General features: G+C 45.8%; 1 protein-coding gene across 1 annotated transcript in view; it reads right to left on the bottom strand.

Moving 5' to 3' along the window:
- Nucleotides 1–1,170: 1,170 nt before the first annotated feature.
- Nucleotides 1,171–23,484, bottom strand: part of DNAH8 (dynein axonemal heavy chain 8) — a 269,859-nt gene continuing 247,545 nt past the window's right edge. The window contains 5 exon segments of the mRNA XM_047797103.1: nt 1,171–1,584; nt 4,752–4,873; nt 16,941–17,130; nt 17,215–17,367; nt 20,683–20,839. Of these exon segments, the coding sequence (XP_047653059.1) occupies nt 1,297–1,584; nt 4,752–4,873; nt 16,941–17,130; nt 17,215–17,367; nt 20,683–20,839 (910 nt within the window). The 3' untranslated portion in view covers nt 1,171–1,296.

Below are 23,484 nucleotides of genomic sequence, written 5' to 3'. Positions count from 1 at the left end.
CTACTGTTGGAAAGCACACCAGACGAAGGCGGAATTCTTGGTTTCTTCCCTGGACACCTCACCTGGTCTATCATGAGAGGGAAGCAAGGCACCTTGAAACATCCCCCGCTTCCCCACCTTCCCAACAGTGAGAATGAAGCTTGTGGATTTAGCTGGGGGCGAGCCAGAGGATTCTAGATGGAAAGACCAGGAGAGACACTTCACTATCCAGAAGCTGCATGAACATTCAATACAAGACCCCATCTGTTTTGTTCAATTGACAATTTCCTTGAGCAGGAAATAAAGGTTCATACTGAGTTTCAGACTAGCTACAGAATAAGAAATCGCTTCACTTTTTAAAGACTTTGCTTTTTAAGGCATTCAGCATGTAACCTAATTTCATTTGATGAAGTTTGTTTTTCCTTCTCCATTTGCTGCCTAGAAATGTGTGCTTCATTATCTCCTGCAGAGTTGGGGATGGGAGGGGCGAGCTAGAGACTCACAGCTCGCTGGGCCTCAAATGCACCTGAAGAAAATAAAGCACTATTAAGTAACATGACAAGAATGTGCAAGAGCAGCCATCCCAGTGGATTGGCTGTCTCAAATACTTCACACAACACAGCTCTAACTCCTGAGGGGACCCCTCAGTCTCCATGTCATAACCACGCAGAGAAGATCAAACTCAAACAAGCAATGGATAACTCGTCAGTGTAAACGCACAGACAAGGATCAGTTATTCAAGGGAAAAGTGGGATTTGTTTGAGAGAGAAATTGACATCTACTAGACTACTTTTATGTTGCAATAAATTAACGCTTTTAGTTTTTTAGTTTTTGGTTTTGTTTGTTTGTTTTGCTTTTAAGGGCTGCAACCGTAGCATATGGAAGTTCCCAGACTAGATGACAAACCAGAGCTGCAACTGCCAGCCTCACCACAGCCACAGCAATGCCAGATCCGAGCCTCATCTTTGACCTACGCTCCAGCTCACAGCAACGCCAGATCCTTAACCCACTGAGCAAGGCCAGGGATCGAACCTGCATCCTCATGGGTAGTAGTTGGGTTCTTAACCCGCTGAACCACAAAGGGAACTCTGAAAAAATTTTATTTTAGAATTATCTTTTTAAACACTGATATGATGGAAAACACACACGTGCGTGCACGCACGCACACACACACACAAGTGATTGTAAGATATCAACTTTTTAATTTAGAAAGAGTAATCAAGCAATTATCAGGAAGAAAAGACATATGTCACTGAGTCTCTCAATAGCACTGGCTGCCCACGTGGCTCCTGATGCCCTCAGCAAGTGGAAATGAACTTACTTGATGTCACACAAAAGGGCCACACCTCTCAGGATCCAGTGATCTGGGGACAAGACTGTTCGCAGATATACCACGGTGATGAAGGTCAAATCAGTTCGCCTCGGTTTCTTGTAAATAGGACACACATACAGCTTGGGGTCCTTGGGCGCCGTGGAGTTAATGGCAAAGATGTGCAGCACAGGCAGCTGCGTGAAGAGCACCTTGGGGGTGGATTCTGTGAGCTTCCCATTCCGTCGGTCCCAGGCTGCTCCGTCCATGTACAGCCCGTAAATATACACGCCTTCCTGGAAGAGTCAGGGGTAAGGTAACAGGATTAAACAAAAAAAATTGGTGCTGTGAGAGGGGCATCTGTTACTGTAATGAAGTTGGTCAGTTTGGAAAGAAACTGTACACACACCAATCTGAAAAAGCTCAAAGGAAGAAGACACCACTGGACACATTCCTTTAGCCAAACACTAGCCCGGTGCTCCCCCGAGGCACAGCTTGAGGCCCTGAGCGCAGCAGAGCTGCTCCTATTACTGGTGATTTGAGCCTGGGGGTGGCCTGCCTCGGACCGCAGCCTTAGCCGGCAGCACCAAACTGTCTCTGCTGGGAGATAAAAGAGCAACAGGGGTGGTCTAAGTCAGCGAAGAGGGGGGAGCACGGAACAGGATTTGGAGCTGGGTGCCATGAGGGGTCTCAGCCTGCACTGGCCAAGCCAACATGTGGCTCCAACTTCATCTCCATTGTAGGGTCCAGTGAGATGTGTGCAGCCAGGTTTGGCGAGCAGGGGTTCGAGTGCCCCCAGAGGCCGGGGGTGACAGAGCAACAGCAGGTGATGGGCAGGGAGGGGGAGAACTGGCCCAACAGAGGCTGACCTCGTCCTGTATCTGTCTCTCTCACAGTAGGACCTGCTCCAGATCCTAATTTAAATCATTAAATCAGAAGACAGACAGACAGACAGACAGACAGACACCCCCCCCAAAATGTTAAGAGATGGCTTGACTACCAGCACATACTGGTTAGAGGGACTGCCTGATGAACCACACTGACTGAGGCTAAATGCACTGACTCGAGGTGAAGGTCCCTGGAGCGTTCAGGGACACTGCAGAAGAGATGGCCTTGAAGGGTGGGCTGTGTTTGGAAAGGCAGAGGAAAGGGTGGGTATCCCAGGGGGAGTAATGCTGCAAAGAAAGGCAGGGTGGGCAGGGAAGCCCAAGCATTTTTTTTTAGCAGCAGGCTCAATGGTTATAAAATTAGTTAGGGCCTAACTGTGGAAGAGTCTCGGTGCCAGAGAGAAGAGCTTGAACTTTATCTTGCAGGCAGCAGGGATCTATAAAACATATACTCAGGAAGAAAAAAGTCTAAAGGGAATCTCAGTGGAGACTCCAATAATCAGGTAAGCGCATAAGATATACTTATGCAGAAGATGGTAAGCACTTTTCCATTTGCAGTGAGCATCAGGAAAGGGGAAGTAAATGTATATTATAATAAAAGAGAGGGAGACTAGCTGCAAACTATTTTCTAGAATCCTTCCTGTGGGCTAACCCTAGGAGAACCATACTTTTTGAACCAAAACTTGAAGTACATAATTTGAGAGTAAAACCACAGGCAATCCCAGAAAACCGGGACATAGGATACCATCATTAAGTCAGCAGGTGACAATTACTACACGAACAACGCAACTACTTAGCCATCATCTAACAGTAGATTATATCCCTTCTAGGCTCCTTTCAGTCTCAGAGCTTTTCATAGTCATAATCAGAAGGTGTTGTGGACTGAACAGTGTCTTGCAAAAACTCATGTCCATCTGGGACTACAGCACAGGACTACTGGGAAATAGAAACTTTGCAGATGTAATTAAGGTCATAGTAGAATAGGAGGGGCCCTAAATCCAGCATGACTGATGTTCTGACAAGAAGGGGAGAGGACACATGGAGATATACATAGGGAAGGAGGCCACGTGATGAGGGAGGTAAATACTGGAGTGATGGAGCTACAGGTCAAGGAATGCCAAGGGTTCCCACCAACTACCAGAAGCTAGGAGAGAGGCCAGGGACAGATTATCCCTCAGGGCCTTTAGAAGAAACCAACCTTGCCAATGCCTTAGTTTTGGACTTCTGGACTCTTTTCTTTTTAATTTTTTTTGTCTTTTTAGGGCTGCACCCATGGCAATATGGAGGTTCCCAGGCTAGGGGTCCAATCGGAGCTGCAGCTGCCGGCCTACACCAGAAGCACAGAAACGTGGGATCCGAGTCGCGTAGAAACCTATACCACAGCTCACGGCAACACCAGATCCTTAACCCAATGAGCGAGGCCAGGGATTGAACCTGCATTCTCATGGATTGTTAGTCGGGTTCGTTAACTGCTGAGCCACAACGAGAACTCCTGGACTTCTGGATGCTTGAACACTGAGAAAATTAATTTCTATTGTTTTAAGCCACCTTAGTTTGTGGTACTTTGTTACAACAGCCCTAGGAAACTAATACAGATCTTGGTACCAAGAAATGGGATGCTACCATGACAAAACCCGAAAATGTGGAAGTGACTTTGGAATTTCGTAATCGGAAAATGCTGGAGGAATGTTGAGGGGCATAACTGAAAAAGTCTAGGTTGCCCTGAATCTAGGGATTGTTGGCGGATGTATGGAGGTTAAGGGTGCTTCTGGTGGGATCTCGGACAGAAATAAAGACCATGCTATTGGAAACGGGGGCGGGGGGAGAATAAAGGCGATCCTTGTTACAAAGTGGCAGGAAGTGCCAGAACTTGGAAATTATCTGATCCAGCCTCCTGGTTTGACAACCAAGGGAATAATAAAAATCAGAGAAAGGGAAAAGGGGGCTAAGATTTATTGACTATCTATGTGAGAGGTCTGGCACCAACCCTCGATGATTCCCCTGAATTCCCACAGTCATCTTTACTGAGGATGAATTATTATCATTTTACAGATGAAGAAGTTGAGGCTCAAAAGAGTTAAAGAACTAGTTCTTAGGGCAGGAAGAAAGCGTCCAAACAGTGGCTCCTGGTGGTGTCTGCTTATCTCAGAACACTTGCCCTTCCCCCAGCCAGGCATCCTTCCACCCAGGGTCCTGCAGGGGGTGCGGGGTGGGGGTGGGAGGGAACACTGCTGGAACTGGCCCTGGAGCTCGGGACTGTTAGTCCTCTACTACCCTCAACACTCGTCAATTCCGCGGGTACCCACAGCAGCGGATGTCGACAGGTGGCAGATCCTTTTTAGATTTCATTACAAAGGAATGCTGTCTGGGGATTCCTTGAATGATTGCTCGTCATTCATTCCCACTCTGCCAAAGGGAGGGGGCTGTGGCTTTGAGGTCTCCCAGTTACAGTGGAGGAAACCCTCGCTGCCAAGCCAAAGGACCTAACGGAGATGCTCATAGGTCAGTGTTCAGCAGAGCCTGAACCGTGAGCCCCAGCTCCAGACCTGTCCCTGCTCTTGCCCAGGGGCACCTACCGCAGGGGGTGACGTGATCTCCTCTTTGGTCTGACGCAGAACTTCGTTGTGGATGGTCACAGAGTCCAGGGCCCAGCCTTTGTGGGCGCGGGTCACTTCCTGCCTCATTGCCGTGAGGAAGCCTTAAAAAGAAAGAAAAATGACTTTGCTGCCTTGGCACAGTCCATTTTAGAGACAAGGAGGGGAGTCGTGCTGTTAGCTGCTTATCACTCGCCAAATGTGTGCCCATCTGAGAGGAGCTGAGATCAAACCTCAGGGGAGACATTTCTGTCAGTGTTTTGTTTCCATGAGCTAAATACTTCTTGCCAGCTGACAGCAGCACCCTTTCTGCCTCAGACAAGGTTTTGGTTTGAAATTCTACTGGGATTTCAACCACTCGTCTTCTAAAGCTTATAATCCAGGGCCGGCTCATACTCACTAAGTGAAGATCCAGTATCTAGGAAAAGACTGGACTGGTAAAATACTCTGAGACCAGCATTCCAATTAAAATCTGAATCAAACCATTATCAAGCGTCTATTTGCTATAATGGAACAATTTCATTTAGTCCAAGGAAATAAGGCATAATGCCAGAATAGAAAGCCCGACTTTCAATTTGATCAAACAAAGCAATCACACCGGAAAGAAAAGCTACATGTTTTAATGTGCATAATACAGTTATGTTAAGACAATACATGGTTCTGTATATTGTGGCCTTTCTTTAAACTTAATATTTGCAAACCATGCCATTCAATTCAATAAGAGAAGTCTTTCTTGGAGAGAAGAATTTGATATGTAAAAAAGGTACTTTAAACTTCAAAATGAACTTCAAAATCTTAGGGAACTTTATCTGTGATTTATGGATTACATTTTGGCCTCCATGTTAATATTGGAAATCCTAAGGCCCTCTACTCAAAATCATGAGTAAATCTTGGAATGCGGATGTCCCTACTCCTCCTAGATTGGTAAACTCTTGAGAACTTTCATGCACAAACCAACACATAAGGGAAAGTATTTTATTAAGTTTGAAATGGGAGTGGGCAGAAGGGAAGTTGCAAGGCTTAATGGCAGGTAGGGAGTTAATACGTCTTAGAATTAGAAAGAAAGAATGGGATCCTGGAATTCCTGCCGTGACTCAGAGGAAGCGAATCTGACTAGCATCCATGAGGATGCAGGTTCGATCCCTGGCCTTGCTCAGTGGGTTAAGGATCTGGCGTTGCCGTGAGCTGTGGTGTAGGCTGGCACCTACAGCTCCAATTCAACCCCTAGCCTGGAACTTCCATATGCCATGGGTACAGCCCTAAAAAAGGAAAAAAAAAAAAGAATAGAATCCCAGCCTACCTGGTGAATGGGGAGTTACATTCTCCCCATTCTCAAATCCCTCCCTCATTATTAAATAGACCCTTGGGGAGGCATTCCTTGGGGAGGCAGGGCATACAACATAATGTTGGTATGAGCAAAGAGGTGAGAACAAAGTTGACCACTCAGGAAGACAGCTCAGGGAAGGTTGAATTGAGAAGATAAAGTTGAAGATGAGTCTTAAAAGGATACATAGGAGTTTTCCAGAGGGGACAATTCCAGGTAGAGGAACAGCATGTGCAAAGGCACAGAGGTCTAGGCTATAGATGAGGTAATGATGGCAGATAAAGTTCGAGCAAAAGCAGAGGCAGGATTTTTCCAGGACAGAGTTTGAATTTTGTGGATGGTGGGAAGCCACTGAATATATGAAGTAGGTGAACAATTTGGTTGTATTTGCATCTTATCAAGTTTACTCAGAGTCCTCACTAAAACAGGATTTGGGGTGCTAAAGAAGAACCCTTGCAATTGATCCAAAAGGAAAGCTACTCAATAACCAGAGTACCTGATTGAGGAACTTTTCTAAAGGATTCTTATAAAGTTATAATTTCATGAACCCAGGAGTTCCTAGTAGGAAAGGATGATTTTATGACACAAAATGTTAACTCCGGGCAGAAGGAAACGTGTGAAGCTTGCCTGGCAGTGGTGGCTGGTCAGTGGCCATCCATTCTCTGCCTATGAGGTGCTTAGAGGTGATCTGATCAGCATGTGATTATGCTGACTTCCATTTTAAATACGGGGATCCCATCCTCTAATAGTAAACATTTTGCATGTTTGGTAGTCAGCTAAGGTATATACAACCACGATAATAAAATCCAATTCTCACTTCTGAGTGACCCCATGACAATGTCATGTTCATCATTCAACAAAAAGCTTGCATCATGTGGGGTATCAGACACTGTGTATGCACGTAGAGAACCTGGAATGAAATTGGCCCCCTTCTGTGATATTTTAAAATCCATCACTCATCCCTGACTCTACAAGGTCATAATGCACAAGGCATGAGCCTTGCTCTTAACCATATTGAGGAACAGAACTTGGCTGTAATATTTTCAGTTCCAAATAAACTGCAAATTTGACCTCACTCCATATGGCACTCAGGACAATGACGTAAGTACCAGGTGAAGGATGAGCCAGATCCTCTCCTTTGTTAACACACCTAAGAGAAACACTTCAGTCACCGGTGGGGCGCTCTGAAAACCTCCGGTGAAGTTAAGTAAGGACCATCGTCTTTCTTCTCCCTACTGGGGAACATGCATGATGCTGTCTAGCCGACTTCAACAATAAGCCTCCTAATGTTTGGGAAGAACTTTTGGTAAGCCAGGAGCTAAAACCTAGAATACATATTACCCTGAGCCATTAAGACAGGAACATGTTAAATAAATAATTTAATATTTGGCGTTCCCATCATGGCTCAGTGGTTAGCGAACCCGACTCGCATCCATGGGGATGCGGGTTCGATCCCTGGCCTCGCTCAGTGGGTTAAGGATCCAGCACTGCCGTGAGCTGTGGTGTAGATTGTAGATGCGGCTCGGATCCCATGTTGCTGCGACTCTGGAGTAGGCCGGTGGCTACAGTTCTGATTGGACCCCTAGTCTGGGAACCTCCATATGCTGTGGGTGCAGCTCTAAAAGACAAAAAAAAAAAAAAAAAAAAAAAACAGAAAAAACATTTATTTCAATGTGGAGGAAAGGAAACTCTACCATGGGCCAGGCCCACTCAGAACACGGAGAAGATAACATATATTTTTTTCAAGACTTGATAGCTTTCTTTGGCTTCCTAAAAAGAACACGATCTTGCAGAATTCAAAGTGTCATGAATCCACTGATTTATTACTGAATTTTAAAAATGAAGGACTGGAATTCCCGTTGTGGCTCAGTGGTTAACGAATCCGACTAGGAACCATGAGGTTGCGGGTTCGATCCCTGGCCTTGCTCAGTGGGTTAAGGATCTGGCATTGCCGTGAGCTGTGGTATAGGTTACAGACGCAGCTCAGATTCCGAGTTGCTGTGGCTGTGGTGTAGGCCAGCAGCTACGGCTCCAATTGGACTCCTAGCGTGGGAACCTCCACATGCAGCGAGTGTGGCCCTATAAAGCAATAAATAAATAAATAAGTAAATAAATAAAAATGAAGGACTATCTTTCTTGTAGACGAGTATCCAGTCTAATGGAATCAAAAGCTCTGTTTTCTGAAGCCTATCTAATTTTTAAAAGACATTCGATATATTTTTCTTTATAAAAGCTTGAAAAGTGGTACTTTTGTCTTGGCACCAGTTCAGTTTTTGTAATGCTTTAAATTTTTTTAATTGGCATATAGTTGATTTATAGTTGGTGCCAATTTCTGCTGTACAGCACAGTGACCCAGTCATACATTCTTTTTCTCATACCATCTTCCATCATGGTATATATCCCAAGAGACTGGATATAGTTCTTAAACAAAATTTTAATCATCAGTGGTGGAAAAGTGATTCAGGTTCACATGCTTGACTCTGAAGTGAAAAAAGAAGTTGGGGAAAGTCCTCAGCAGAAATAACCTATTATTCGTGAGATTGAACCACCCACACAAAAATCCATGATTTGACTTCAAATGTCTGCATTTGAAACACATGGGCTAACTGAAGGGCTTTAAAAATTTTTTCCCTTCCAATGTATACAGCGTAATGAATTCTTAAAACACTTGTCAAGCTTGTTCTTTTCAAAAATGCCAGTGTAAGCTAGGATTATACCTTGGAAACTGTGGTCTAAAATAACTCTTGTTGTGTCTTAATTTCTATAACGGTTGTGACCTAACATTTCGGCAAACAAATTACTACTGTTGGACTTGTACAATCAGTTGGCTTGAAGAATGCCACAGAGAGCTTTCAGTAGCAATTCAAACAAGGTCTTGGAAGAGACAAAATAAATAACTAATCGGGAAGGTTGCTCTTCTCAATTTTATAAGGAGTAGGATGGTGTCCTGTAGCGATGGTCCCATAGGGAACTTTCTTTTTTTTCTTTAATAAATGAACCAGTCCATCTGTAATGGGCCTGAGGTTGTAGAGCATTTCCTATCTTATCAGTTACTAAGCCTCACACTTGCCTCTTGAAGATGAGGAGAAATGATGCTCCGGCCATAAGTTTATGACAGGCAGTTTTTCCCCCAAATGAGAAGCAAATGCAGCTCACTGGTAAGTTAAATAAAAGGTCAGAAATCATTAAACAAAGATGGGGAGGATTCACCCAGTTGAATGAAATATGCACCCGGCACCCCTCCTGCTAATTTGCTCCATGCTTTGAGGCGGGGATCTGAAACTCGGCTAAAAATGAGAAATACTTGGGAAGCCCTTGAAACTCCTGATTCCCAGGCCATCGCCTAATCACCAAAATCAGACTCTCTAGAAGTGGAACCCAGGCATCAACACTGCTGTAAGGCAGGGCTTCTCAAACTTCAGTGTTCACAGTTATCACCCGGGGAGGAGTGATTATTACAATACTGGTTCTGGGGAGTTCCTGTTGTGGCGCAGTGGAGACAAACCCGACGAGTATTCATGACCATGTGGGTTCGATCCCCAGCCTCGCTCAATGGGTTAAGGATCCAGCGTTGCCATGAGCTGTGGTGCAGGTTGCAGGTGTGGATCGGATCCCACACTGCTGTGGCCGTGGTGTAGGCCGGCAGCTGTAGCTCTGATCCAACTCCTAGCCTGGGAACTTCCATTTTGCCGAGGGTGTGGCCCTAAAAAGCAAACAAACAAACAAAACACCACACTGGTTCTGAGTCCATAACTATGTCAGGGTGGGGCCTGAGGTTCTGCATTTCTACCAAGCTCCCAGGTGCTGCTGCTGCTGCTGGTGGTGGACCGCATCCTGGGGAGCAATGGTCTAAGGCCCCTGCTCTCCACACACAGGCTGACCAAGGGAGCTTTAACATTTCATTGCACAGACACGAGCAGCCTCAGCCCCAGAGGTTCCTACATCCCTGGCCTGGGGCCTCAGGCATCAGCCTGGACTCAAAGCTCCTCTGGTGATTCTCCTGTGCAGACAGGACTGAGGACCCCTGCTTCGTAAAAACATCTGCATGACAGGCCAGTGAGGGATCCCTGACCCACATTTGTTTTCAGAACAAATTTGACATGTGGAAAGAGCAATGCCCTGTGATACAAGCAAAGTATTAGGAAGGCTGTGAGTAAAATGAGCTGACTCTTCGCAGAGTCCCCTGAGATGCACGTGTTCTCTGAAATGTCATTAACCCAGGACTCGGTTGGCTCTGGCCGAACCCAGGTACAACCTGGAGAGCTGAGGCTACTTCTCTTGGCCAGGTGGGGATCGCTAACCCTGTTGTGTCTCACGTGCCCGAAGGTGATTCCCACCACTGCTCCCTTCTCCGGGTGCTACTTGATGCTTTCTCTCCCTCTCCCCAGCCTCGCACCTCTCCCCTCCCTCCCAGACCTTTCCACGGCTCCCTCTGGAGTGGTCCTGTGCTTACAAAGCTCTTCCCTATTTTCCACCTCTTCACAGAACATTCTCTCCATCCTCCTGCCCTTACTGGAACCTGGCTCAGCCCTGCAGACCCTCCTCCCCAACTGTCCCTCCACCCTTGGTGAGAATCACTGCTGCTTTGATACCCACTCCCTCGGACCACCTGCCCCTCCCCTCCCTGTCCCTGCCAAGTGCCCCCCTGTCCTCATTCCCTGAACATCCTGCCATCTTCTGGGTCTTGTCAGCATCCCACTCAGCATCTTGACCTCATCACCTCTGAAGACCTTCCCCCAACATCCCCCGTGTTCCTTCACTTCCTTCACTATGTAGTCTAGACCCATCTTTTCCCATCGCTAGCCCAGCAAAACCCCCAATCCTAAGTGGGTCCAAATGTCCTCCTTCTTACACCCATTCCAGGCTGCTGAACACTAATGAGACCACCACACAGCTGCCAGCACGGTTTAGCCATCGCCGGCCTTGACGGGATTTTCAAAGCCACCCAGCAAGACTTTCCCCCTTAACCCTTTCTCCAACATCTGCTGCTCTCCTCACTTCTCTCCTCCAACACCTCTTTGCTCCTGAGATCACTCTGCCTCCTTATTCAAAGAGACAAAAGAAAGCACCAGATGGGAAATCCCTTAACTTCCTGCCATGAATCCTCACACTCTTTTGCATCCTGCTCATTCCTTCTTTATTACTTTTATTACAATGGGTGACATGACCCTCCTGCTTTCAGTGCATCTCTCCACTGGGGAGCCATCCCCCTCCTGCCCCTGTCTTTTTTTAAAATCTTAAAAAAATTTTTTTTGGGGCCATGGCCACAGCATTCGGAAGGTCCTAGTCTAGAGATCGAACCTGCACCGTGGCAGCAACAACGCCGGGTCCTTTAACCACTAGGTCACCAGCAACTTCCCTCTTGCCTCTTTTAACCCATCTGTGGTATCTTCATTCTTTCTCTCTCCTGGTTCCTTCCCACCAGTATCTGAATAGGCTCAAGCCTGTCCTGTCATTAAACAAAAGAAGATGGTTTCCTCTTACAAGGGCTCCTCCAACTTGTTGCTTCTCTTCCAAGCCAAGGTTCTGGGAAGAATTATCCTTGCTGCCCATCCTCACTCTGTCTCTCCATTACTTGGTCTCAGTCATCCTGAAATCTGACGCCTCCCCCGGCCCCGCTCCACTGAGACTACTCTTGCCAAGTCTCCTTGTTGATAACGGCATCTGGCATCTGACCGTTTGGGGCCCCAACTCCCTTGACCTCCGGCAGCATCTGTCTCTCCGCCCTCCCCTCCCCTCCCATCTCGCCTTCCACCATGGTATGCACTCCTGGTTTCCCTCTTCTGAGCTGTTAGGGTGTGAGGGGACTGTTTACAAGAGCTGGGGTGATCTGGAGGACAGGGGTACACAAGCAAATAGAGCGGAATCCTGGTGAGGACGGCTCGGGAGGAAGATGAACAGGTGGTAGTACTGGCGCGCTTCACGGGAGGATGGCATATTCTACATCGGTGGCTGGAAGTAGGAGTCAGAAGCCAACACGGGGGCTTGAGATGAGTTGGTCAGAAGTAGGGATGACCAGATGCCATCTGTGAGAACAAGGTCATCGGTGAAGGGACCACGGCCAAGGGCAGAACCTGCCTGAGAAGAGCCCATAAGTGGGCTGAGAAGCAGCCTTCTGAGAGGCGGGAGGACCGGGGAAGGCAATGGATGGAAGCCAACATATAAAAGAGTTTCCAGAATCAGCATCCCACTCTAGTTGGGGGAGTGGAGTTAGCGGGAGAGTCACTAGAGTTGGTGGCCCTGGAGAGAGCAGTTTCCGCACAGGGATGAGGCTGGCCCCATTACCAAGGACTGGGTGGTGGGCAAGGGAGGTAACTGGGGCAGAGACTAGAATTACAAGGGATGTGGTTGTGACTGAGGCCAGTGCACCTAAGGCCCTCACATGCAAAGGCCAAAGTGCCTCACTCTGGAGGCACTCCTCAGGTGTCCACAGTCCTTCTAGGTCCTGGGGTTCGGGGACAGAGCAGGTGAGTGCCATCACCCAGCTGGAGGGTCAGGACCTTGAGGTCCCCAACCCAGACTCCCTCAGACACGAGGGGCAGTTCTGGTTCAGCAAGATGGTTATGAGGTTAGGAGAGACCCCCTCGCCCCAGTCCCTTCCAGTCCTAAAGCTCTACTGATAACTCTTGCGGCACTTTTCTACTCAGCAAACCCTGGGCTTCTATGACTTGCCTCCAGACAAGCATTCAGAAAGTGCTGGTGGTCGCCAATGTTGCCCTGAAAACACACACACAGGCAAGAGGCTGTAGATGATTTTTACAAGAACAAAAGATAGCAGGACAAAAGCCATCCATCTCTTTGCTTCAGCAAAATCCCCTCTAACTGAAAATCTTGCTCTGTAGTCATGAATACCAAGTGGTCGCTGAGGTCTGCCACGACAGATGGGAGTGGCTTGTCAAGACACTGGGGCAAAACTCAGAAAGAGTTGCACTGTTTGGCATCCAGAGGGCATCAAGTGCCAGGTTGAGTTAAACATGGAAAATGATGATACTGAGTGGTTCAGTCTAATGTGGAGTTGTGGAACCCGGTGAGCACGTTCAGCTTCAGCCTCCCTTTCATTCGCAGCCCCCGTGAGTCACAGCGAGCATCAAATGGCAAAGGGTGGCTGTCAGTTAAGAGGCAGGCAATCCCCTGGCTTGAAGTCAAGCTCATGACCACTCGTCATCTTTGAGTTTAAATACATCCTCATTATGATGCACACGCGCGCGCATGCGTGCGCGCGCACACACACACACACATAAGAATCTAAACTGGGTGCACATGATGCTCTGGAAAGGTACACCTGTGGGACCAAGCGACCAAACCAACCCTTTGAGAAACCTGAGCAGCAGCATCTTCAACAATATGTGAGTATGTGTGCCAGTGACTGCTGGGAAAACCCAGGAGGGGCACAAAGGTTCTCCTGGGCCTGAGTAAGCTGCTGGGGGGCAAAGCTGTGCCACTGAACAAATATTGCAGGGTTGTGGGTACAGAGAGCTTGACCACTTTAAGCATCAATCATCTAAATAATTGCCTCATGGCTGAGCTCTTCAACTGCTACAGAAATGGTTGTGAAGGGGGCTGAAAATACCAGATTGGTTCCAGGGAGGCTGGCTCAGCCTCTTCAATGTGACAAAATAGCAGATCACCCGAAGGCTACAGAAGTGCTACAGACAGCGTGAGCTCAGACATGCGGGTGAGGGGCGGCAGGTAAGTGAGGCCTGACACCTGTCTCTGTGACAGTGTGGGCCTCAAGGTCACTTAAGGCAGACATGCAGAGGGGCGACAGGAAACACACATCAGACGGTATTGGATGCCATGTAACATTATAAGAACACAAAACAAATGTTCAGAGGTGAAAACGACGCTTCAAATGTTTTACAGTCTAGGTGATTTTGTCTATACGTATTTGTGATGAATCTATGGCAAACTGCATTGTGTTTTACTTAAATGTGTGGGTTTTGTTTGTTGGGGGGGAGGGGTGCACCCACAGCATGTGGAAGTTCCCAGATGTTGAACATACCCCAATGTTGTGACCTGCGCCACAGCTGGAGCAACACTGGATCCTTAACCTGCTGTGCTACATGGGAACATGTGTGGGGTTTTTCAAAATTAATTTTTAAAAAAATTACTTAACTGTTTTGAGCCAAAGCAAAAGTGTTTCACTGAAGGGGACTGGATTAGAAGATATAAAGCCCAGGAGATACATCACATTGAGAAATCAACCAAAATTGCTTGTGCTGTGATACACAAATGACTTCCTGCATCTGTGGGAAGCTGGGGATGAACCCACTCCACTCCCTTGGCTTCTAAAGATCAAAAGTACACGTAAAGAACTCACAGTTTTCAAAATGACAGGTCCCAACCCCTCCCCCAACTCCAAGTCTGCCAACACATCTCCACCTGGATGTCCCACCAGCACGAGCTGACCAGCCCAGGCTCCCTGCCTCTCCTCCCAGCCTGCCCCTCTTCCCATGCTCCAGCCTCAGCCGCTGGCCCTCCCGCTCCCTCAAAGATGCCCATTTAGTCACTCCATCAGGCCTGCCTCCTCCTCCGCACCTGGTTGAGGTCCCAGGCACTCTGCCTCGGATCTGGCAAAGAGACTCCTTGCTCCGGGCGGGCGTTCTTATTTCGGTCCACCCTCTACCTCCACCTGGGGTCCTCTTCTGATCTTTGCTGACTTCCCGTTGCCTTTATGATGCAGCCCCAACTCCCCAGAAGACTTCACACTCCAGCCTCACTCCCCACCCGCCCTGTTCCTGCTTCCTGAGCTCGGTGACCCTGGCCTTCTTTTCCAGGAGGTGCCTTATCTCCGCTCAGGCCTCCGGGGGATGCTCTGTACTCCAGTCCCGCCTCTGCAAACGACCCACGGCCTCCTGTGGGAAGCTCTCCTGGAGCCCTGCCTCAGCAGGTCTCACCTCTGGCCCCTGTGCCAGTGTGGCACGGCCTTCTCACTCTGGACTGGCAGAGCACTTAGCACATTATGTTAAGGTTGTGATGCTTCTGTCCTGCCAACCAGATTACGGGCTCCTAAAGGAGCCCTAAAGGGCAGGAATCAGGTCTCGAATCTCTCTCTACTGAAAGCACCGAGCAGAGAGGCTGACGAATGAAAAATGGTTGAATGATCCTAATGAGGTTAAATGTTATTTCTTCAGGCTCCCGAGCCAGGAATTACCTGCTGACAACTCGCACAAATTGAGGGCTGGGAAGGAGGAAAGTGACTCATAGGTAAGACACATGCAATCTGAGAGCCGTAATAATTTTTTTTCCTCCCCAAAATTCAATGGAAATTCTGGGAGAAAAACAGCTAAGTGAAATCTGGAGGCCGTCCTTCACAAATCCAAAGCCTATTGACATAACAATCTACCACGTATAATTTGTTCAGTTCATAAAAGCCACCACGGTTAGTGTTTTAAATTTAGAAAACGTTAAGGCATTTGAAAATGCATGAAGGGAATGGATGGATGTCCATAATAAATAAATGTCTACAATTTATGGAAGCATTACTTGTGCGAAGAAACATGCACAAATCGTGAGTATAGAGTGTGATGAATTTTCACCGAGGGAATACGGCCCTGTACCCAATATCCAGATCAAGGAGCAGAACATTCCCAGACCCCCCAAAACCCCTGTGTGTCCTTTCGCAATCACTGCCCTCTCCCACAAGGGTAACCACTATTCTGATTTTTAACACCTTGGATCTGTTTTGCCGGTTTGGCCTCCTTGTGTAAATGGAATCAGACAGTATACACACACGTGTGCAGTACACGTACATGACAAGGTGCTGTGCTGGGCCTCCTTCACTTAATGTTGTTTTGTGGGATTCAGCCATATTGCTGCAAATAACAACTACACACCCTCAACCTGTGAGTGTGAATTCTTAAATCGTGTTACTAATGGAGCTCTGAGGGGCTGAACTGTAAGAAACCCAACATCTCTTCATTCTGGCCAAGAATCACTTGAAATAAAACCATCCCTGTTGGAGTAAGACAAAAAATTGTTGTGTTTCAGAACCTTATGAACTCTATGTATGAACATGGTCAGTGACTTATTCAGAAGTGGTTCTAGGATGAGGGAATGTGTGCAGTGGGATCACAAAGCACTTTCTCAGGAGGAAAAAGAAAAACGAGCAGGGACAGATTCTGGAAGGTCACTGACTAACAACTTTTGCCACATGATCATTTTGGAAATCAGTCTAACTTTCTGAACTCTAGGAATGTTTTTTGCATATGTTGTTGCTTCATTTTTGTCACTTTCATAAACATTTTTTCTCTTTTTTTAGGGCTACACCTGCGGCATATGGAGGTTCCCAGGCTAGGGGTCTAATCGGAGCTGCAGCTGCTGGCCTACACCACAGCCACAGTAGCGCAGGATCCGAGCCTCATCTGCAACCTACGCCACAGTGTGCAGCAACGCTGGATCCTTAACCCACTGAGTGAGGCCAGGGATCAAACCCACATCTTCATGGATACTAGTCAGGTTCTTACTCCGCTAAGCCACAATGGGAACTCCTCACTTTCATAAACATTTTAAAACTGAGATTTGGAAGAAATTTTTTACTCTTTCATACTGTTTTTACTACGGACTGATAGCTTGCTGAAGAGGGTGAGGATAAAAACAGAAGGTTTTTCCCTCCCATATTGCGGAAGGAATATGGCAGAGAGAATTTCAGACAATTTGGAAAACAAATAGGGAAACAAATATGGCTGAATTTGAGAAACAAATACTGAAGGCTCATCTGCGGCTCCAACTTTGAAAGCCTATATCTGGCATGTAGTGAGCTGTACCTCTACACCCATTCTCCACACAGGGCAAGCACATGACTACCCACATCTTCCAAGTCTGCCCACTCTCCTATGAGCATGTACCTTGGGGATTAAAGAAACCGGTCATCCAGAACACATTGGGCCTCCCTTCAAATATCCAGGTGGAAAACTGAGCATTTCTTTCCAAAAGTTCGGTAAACCAGAAGCCCAGCGTGGACGAATCCCAGGACACTCGCTTCCAGATCTGAGGTATACGAGCATCATACATATTGTCCAGGGCATCTCTTAGGTTCTGAAAGAAAAGGTAGAGCCCAAATCTGAGAATAAGAAAAATCAACAAAAGAGGGACGTGACTATTGAGATTGTAACCGCTCACCTCACTCATAATGATTGTTCCTTCAATGGCCAATTTTAGGTCACTCAGGCTACCTCGAAGTATTGAGATGACTTTCTGCATTCGGTCAATTTCTTGTCTAAGAAATATGTTCATTGAATTAAGATGCCCCATCTTAATCAAACGAGCTTTCACCTAAAACAAAGCATGTGTTACAATAATGGGGATTTTTAAAAAAATCATCTGCTGCTTCTTTTCCAATGATCGCTCCTTTCTTTATTCTTTTTCTTCCTCTGTGTGTATCTCTGTAAGCCCAAATGAACTCTAAAATATCTCTTGCAGAACCAAATTTGCCATTATATTCTCCATTTTCTGAGCTTCAAAAACTGCGGTTTCACTGAAATGATTTTTATTTCCTACTGATTATATTTAGCTGCTAATTGTAAATGTATTTTGAAAAAAGGACATAAAAATTGTACCTTTTCCCCTTTCAAATGATTAAGTACCAAGTGTCAGTTAAATATTCTTTTGCCATCTAACCTTTATAAGTGTCCAGTCTGGCATACTTATTTTCATGGCTTGCAGGATCATTATTAGAAATGTCACAGAAAGTTAATACAGCCAAAATCTTTACAGGACAGTTACCAATATATATAACTGGCTGCAGTTTCCTAAGATCACTCTTGCCCTGGCTAGAGTGACTAAAGCCAGCCTCTCCTAATCTAATCAACAAAAATATTTGTCTTTGTGGGAGGGCCATTGAGCACCTGCCATTTGTCCCTTCTGGTATATAATTTACTGGCCATTTTGAAGAGATCAATATAAAAGCATCTGGTTGTGGGAACAATAAAATATAACAATTATTGGGAAATAAGCCAATATACATACACATTTCAATTTAGTGACATACGCCCCAGAAATGATTGACTGCAAATACTGGCAAGAACTCATCAAGAGATCTGAACTTTCTGCTGGCCACAATCGAAGAGGCGCCAGATTAGGATGGATAAGGATGGATGCAAGGACTGGGAGGAAATCTGGAGGGAGGTACCAGTCCACGGAATCACCAGAAAGCCAGTAAATGGTAGCATCCTCTGCCGGAGATGCTCACAGCCCCTTCCTGAGTCATGAAATGTGAGAGACAGGTGGCCTTCAGGCTCATCTGGACCATCCTCCTTGTCTGACGGAACTGGTTTTCTGGCACTGTGCCAGTGTTGCCTACTCAGCAACGATGCCTCTGCTTAACTGCAGCTGGACCTGCTTCTAGTGCGTGAGGACTGAGGGGAACAGGGATGTAAAACTGAACACCTGGGTGGGACTACCTGTGCAGGTAGAGAAAACGATCTTAAAATCCCAGTAGAACATGTCAGTGGAGGTCCCCAACCCAGTTTGCCATGCCGACCTCGAGGTATTTGCCTAAATTCCTGGTTCTAGAACTTACATTTTTGCAGGCTTCACTGCCCTCTTCTCATCCTGAGCCCTTCAGCCTCCAGTGACCAAAAAGCAGTTTTACATCATTTCCTTTAAATTATGACTACTTTAGGGAAATTCACATTTTAAGGAAAAGGGAAATGACAGAAATACTTTTTCAACCCCCACAAGTGAGAAATTCATCCCAGGTGTTGGTTATAATATCAAATCAATAGCCAGGTAGCTTTTAGTGTGATTGACAGCCGCAAACAAATCACCTTGTCCTACTTAGGGCTTTAAAGGAGAGACTTCACATGCTTCATGTGTCTCAAAACTTAGAATCGAGAAAATCTCTTTTTAGTACTGATTTTACTTTGAGTGTGACTATTGTTCCAGCCTAAGATTGTCTTTTTATGAATGATAAGTAAAAGCTTTGCTGTCGTCTCACATGAGATTCGTATGATGTTTCTGAAGCCAGGGAGACTTTTCTACCATAAAGTGGCTCCATGTTTAAGTCAGTAGCACAAGTGCATTTCAATTAGCCGAATTCACCTTACAGCCACATTTTTCAGACCACATCCCTTCTGTGTAAAATGAAGGACACTAAAAGGTAAGTGATACTGGAAGAGGAAGTGATACTGGAAGCAGTTTTAGATGTCTCTCACTACCAGCTTCCTCCCCTCTAGCAATCCATTTAGGGGCCTCCCTCACACTCAGCTCCTGCTAGAATGTTGCCAGAACAGATCTCTCTCTCTCTCTCTCTCATTTTATTTATTTATTTTTAGGGCCGCACCTGTGGCATATGGAGGTTCCTAGGCTAGGGGTCAAATCGGAGCTACAGCTGCCAGCCTACATCACAGCCACAGCAATGCTGGATCTGAGCTGCACCTGCAACCTACACTGCAGTTCACAACAACACCAGATCCTTAACCCACTGAGCAAGGCCAGGGATCGAACCTGCATCCTCATGGATACTAGTCGGGTTCTTAACCCGCTGAGCCACAATGGGAACTCCCCAGAACAGAGACCTTGGTGATGTGGGCCCAACTCAACTCCTGTCAGGGGCTCCACAGGGTAAATGTTTTTCATAGTAATGCTAAGACATTATTTGACTTTTGACTCTCCTTCTCTGAGGAGTTTTCCAGAGGCTATGTGACCTGTGGTGTCACAACAGACTGAAGCAGAAGCAGATGTGCGTATTCAGCTGTCTTCTCTCAAACCAGGCATTAAAGAGATTTGCACAGATGTAAATCCACTTTTCTCTTTGAATGTTTTTGTTTTGGAAAATATACTTATTTTTAAAATATAGTGTTATGTTAATGGGTTTATTAATGTTATTTCACAATAAATTAATAAATATTTTTGAAAAATTTTAGTTTAAATTTCTACTATATTAAATATCAGCAGTTAAAATCCACATAAACAAGAGCTCTTTGGGGGTCCCTAGTCATTTTGTAAAGGGGTCCTGAGATTTTAAAAAATTGAGTGGTTAAGGATCGGGCATTATCACCACTGTGGGACAGGTTCAGTCCCTGGCCCAGGAATTGGTGGTGGTGCCCCAGCAAAATGGAGAAAAACTGATGTTGATTAACAAGCAAACACCTGGGAGATTCAAGAAATTGGAAGTCACTGCCATCCAAGCAGGGGAGTGAATCCACGTACATGGCTGAGTTGCCCATGACCCGGGGGGAGAGGACTGAGAGGATGAAGGTGTGGTGGGCAGGAGACAGAAACAGGCAGGACTTTTAACGAATGGACGAGGCAGGCTTGGGGAAGAGAGGTGGGGAGAGAGTCCCAGCCTAGAGGGTTAGGATCTCTGGAGACTCCAAACCAGAGGAACCCAAAGATGGGGAAAGGGTACAGAAAAGGCAAGAGGGAGAGAAAGTGAGGGAGAGAGGAACAGGGCAGATGGTAATTTTGCAAGATGGAGCAAGGGTAAGGAAGAGGTGACCAACCGGAGGAAAAGGACTGGGCAGTGAGAGGATGGGACTGAAGCATACTGTGCCAGGACTGTGCTCCACTCCGTGGAGCCCAGAGGCAGCCCTGTGCACAGGGCCGGGGGATGGGGGGGGGGGGGGGGGGGGGCAAGGGGCAGCTCACCTCATGTGGAATGTAGTCCGGAGGCAGCTTGCTCAGCATGTCTTCCGATAACCTGTAAACTATGGCTTCTCGCGTCTCTCCCACGCCGCCTCCACTCTCTTTCGGTTGAATGTTGGTAATTGTTTCAAGAACAGCAGAAGCAGTGTTACTCTGATACCTGATGAAAAGAACGGAATCGTTCAGAATGGAGCAGGGAAATGCACCTTCAGAGATGATTATCAACGTGAAAATGAAATGATGAATCACTTCAATGAAATCCAGTCCAGGATGAAAAAACTAGAGACATTAGTCATGACTATTGTAGTAAGTGCTATGGAGAACAAGAATAGGACGCTTTAAGATAGTAGAGCCTGTTTCTCTCTCTTAGTCTCAAGCTCTCTTTTTGGGTTTACCAGATACTATGAAGTGCATGAACTTAGTTTTTGTCCTAAAGTTGCTGTGTCAATCAGCAGCCTTGAACCCACAGGTAGGGGTGTGTGTGTGTGTGTGTGTGTGTGTGTGTGTGTGTGAATTTATACTACAATGTTAGGGAAGTTTTCTCTTAAAATGTCATATGTAAGCTGAGACCTGAAGAATAAGCAGGTCAGCTAAGCAAGGTGGGGTGAGGTGGGAGGCAAGAAGGGACATTGAGGTAAGAGTTAAGGCCTGGAGGTGAGAAGGACTTCACTGCATTTGAGGAACAGCCAATGAGCCAACGAGCTAGAAGGAGAGGTGAGGATGGAGACAAGCAAGGGCCAGACCACGCAGGATGTGGCTACGTTAACAACGTGAACATTATCCTACAGGCAACTGCAGAAGACTTCCTAAGCAGGGGTGCGGCATGACCAGATTTACATTTTTCTGTCTTTCTTGAACTCCTAATTTACCATCTATAAACATCATACAATTAAACTGTTTTGCTTGGTTTGTAAATCTTGTCTCTTGTCCAGGTGCAAAGCACATTCACGTCTTCTTTCATAGATGTTAGAGGCAAATTTAAAAGGAGCCCAACAAATGCTTGAGATGAGTGATTTGTTTTTCTGTTTTATTTCTTTGGACATACAATAAGCCTTTGTAATATGGCTATATGAATAAACATTTCTAATGTGCATATCTTTTGATCTAGCAATTCTATAGCTAAGAATTCATCCTAAAGACAGAGTCAGACATTTTAATTTCTGACAGTACAGTACAATGGTTATCCTGAACAACTCTGCTAAAAGTAACTAAAAATGCTAGATAAGATATGAAAAACATTACTGAACTGACAAGAAACTAGGAAATCTTCAGGGTCAAACAAAATATAGAATAAAAGCTGGAATCCAGAAAGATAAACCAGATTTTACCCTGGAGGCATCAACTAACCCCGGCCTTCCTGAATGTTTGGATGGTGCAGTGAGAGAAGAGGTAAGCCCTATGCCCAAGGTAGAACGCCTAATAGGAAACTCCTAGGAGTTCCCTGGTGGCTCAGTAGGTTAAGGATCCAGAGTTGTCACTGCTATGGCTTTGGTTATTGCTATGGTGCGGGTTTGACCCCTGGACTGGGAACTTCTGCATGCACAGGTGTGGCCAAAAAAAAAAAAAAAGAAAAAGAAAGAAAAAGGAAAAACTCCTACATAAATCTGGGACTTTATAGGGCTATATACTCAGTGTTAGAAATAACCCACCTGTCAGAAGGGAATGGTAGGTAAATTGTTCTACCTAGCTAGGTGGAGGAAAAAAATCTTTCTTAAGAATTCTTAATTAATCTGTGACATTATTTAACATTCATTCGTATTTACTAGTGTGAGTTGAAAACCTGAAGCCAAAAATTTATCTTAAGGTGGTCCTGGGAAGTCGCAGGTGACACCTGGTAGAAGTGGACATAAATCTTTCCTGGAATAATATGCCTTCAAGCCAAGTCTCAAAGAATGCACCAGTTAATTTCCAATTAACATGAGCTCACAGTCAAAAGTTTAAAAAATTATAAAGAAACAGGCACTCTGAGCAAGAGCCAATTAAACAAGAGGAATCAGAACCAGACCTACAAAGATCTCAGATAGTAGTTTTCAGATGCACATTATAAAATACGTTTTTACCATATTGAAGAATATAAAAAGGTCATTGAAAAATAGAAATATGAAAAAGGAAACTATAAACATGAATATCATATTTGAAAAAAACAAATAGAAATTATGAAAATTTTAAAAATTAAAACTTGCTTTAGTTTTTTTTTCCTTTTTTTTTGGGCTGCACTCACAGCATATGGAGGCTCCCAGGCTAGGGAGCTACAGCTGCTGGTCTACACCACAGCCACAGAAACGCCAGATCCAAGCCATGTCTGCCACCTACAACACAGCTCACGGCAACACCGGATCTTTAACCCACTGAGCGCGGAACCCGAAACCTCAGGGTTCCTAGTCGGATTCGTTTCCACTGTGCCACAATGGGAACTCCTTTTTTTTTTGTTTTAGTTTTTTACTGCTGCTATAACTAATAACCACAAAAAAAATGGCTTAAAACACCACAAGTATATTATTTTACAGTTCTATAGCTAATAAGACTGACAGAGGTCTCACGGTGCTAAAAGCAAGGTGAGCAGGCTGGGTAACTTTCTGTAGGCTGTTGGGAAAGATCCATTTCCTTGCTCATTTAAGCTGTTGACAAAATTCACTTTCTTGCAGTTGTAGGACCGAGGTCCTTAATTCCTTTTTGGCTGTCAGCTGAGGACCTTTCCCACTTTCTATAGTTCATCTGCATCCCTTGGTTTTTAGCCCCCTTCCTACATCTTAAAAGCCATTATAAAATATGGCTCTTTGAATCTTTCCTCCTTCTACCATTTCA

The sequence above is a fragment of the Phacochoerus africanus genome, chromosome 9 (assembly GCF_016906955.1).
Source record: "Phacochoerus africanus isolate WHEZ1 chromosome 9, ROS_Pafr_v1, whole genome shotgun sequence".
Taxonomy (NCBI): domain Eukaryota; kingdom Metazoa; phylum Chordata; class Mammalia; order Artiodactyla; family Suidae; genus Phacochoerus; species Phacochoerus africanus.
The sequence above is the reverse complement of the archived record's forward strand: the minus strand, read 5'-3'. Positions and strand labels throughout refer to the sequence as shown.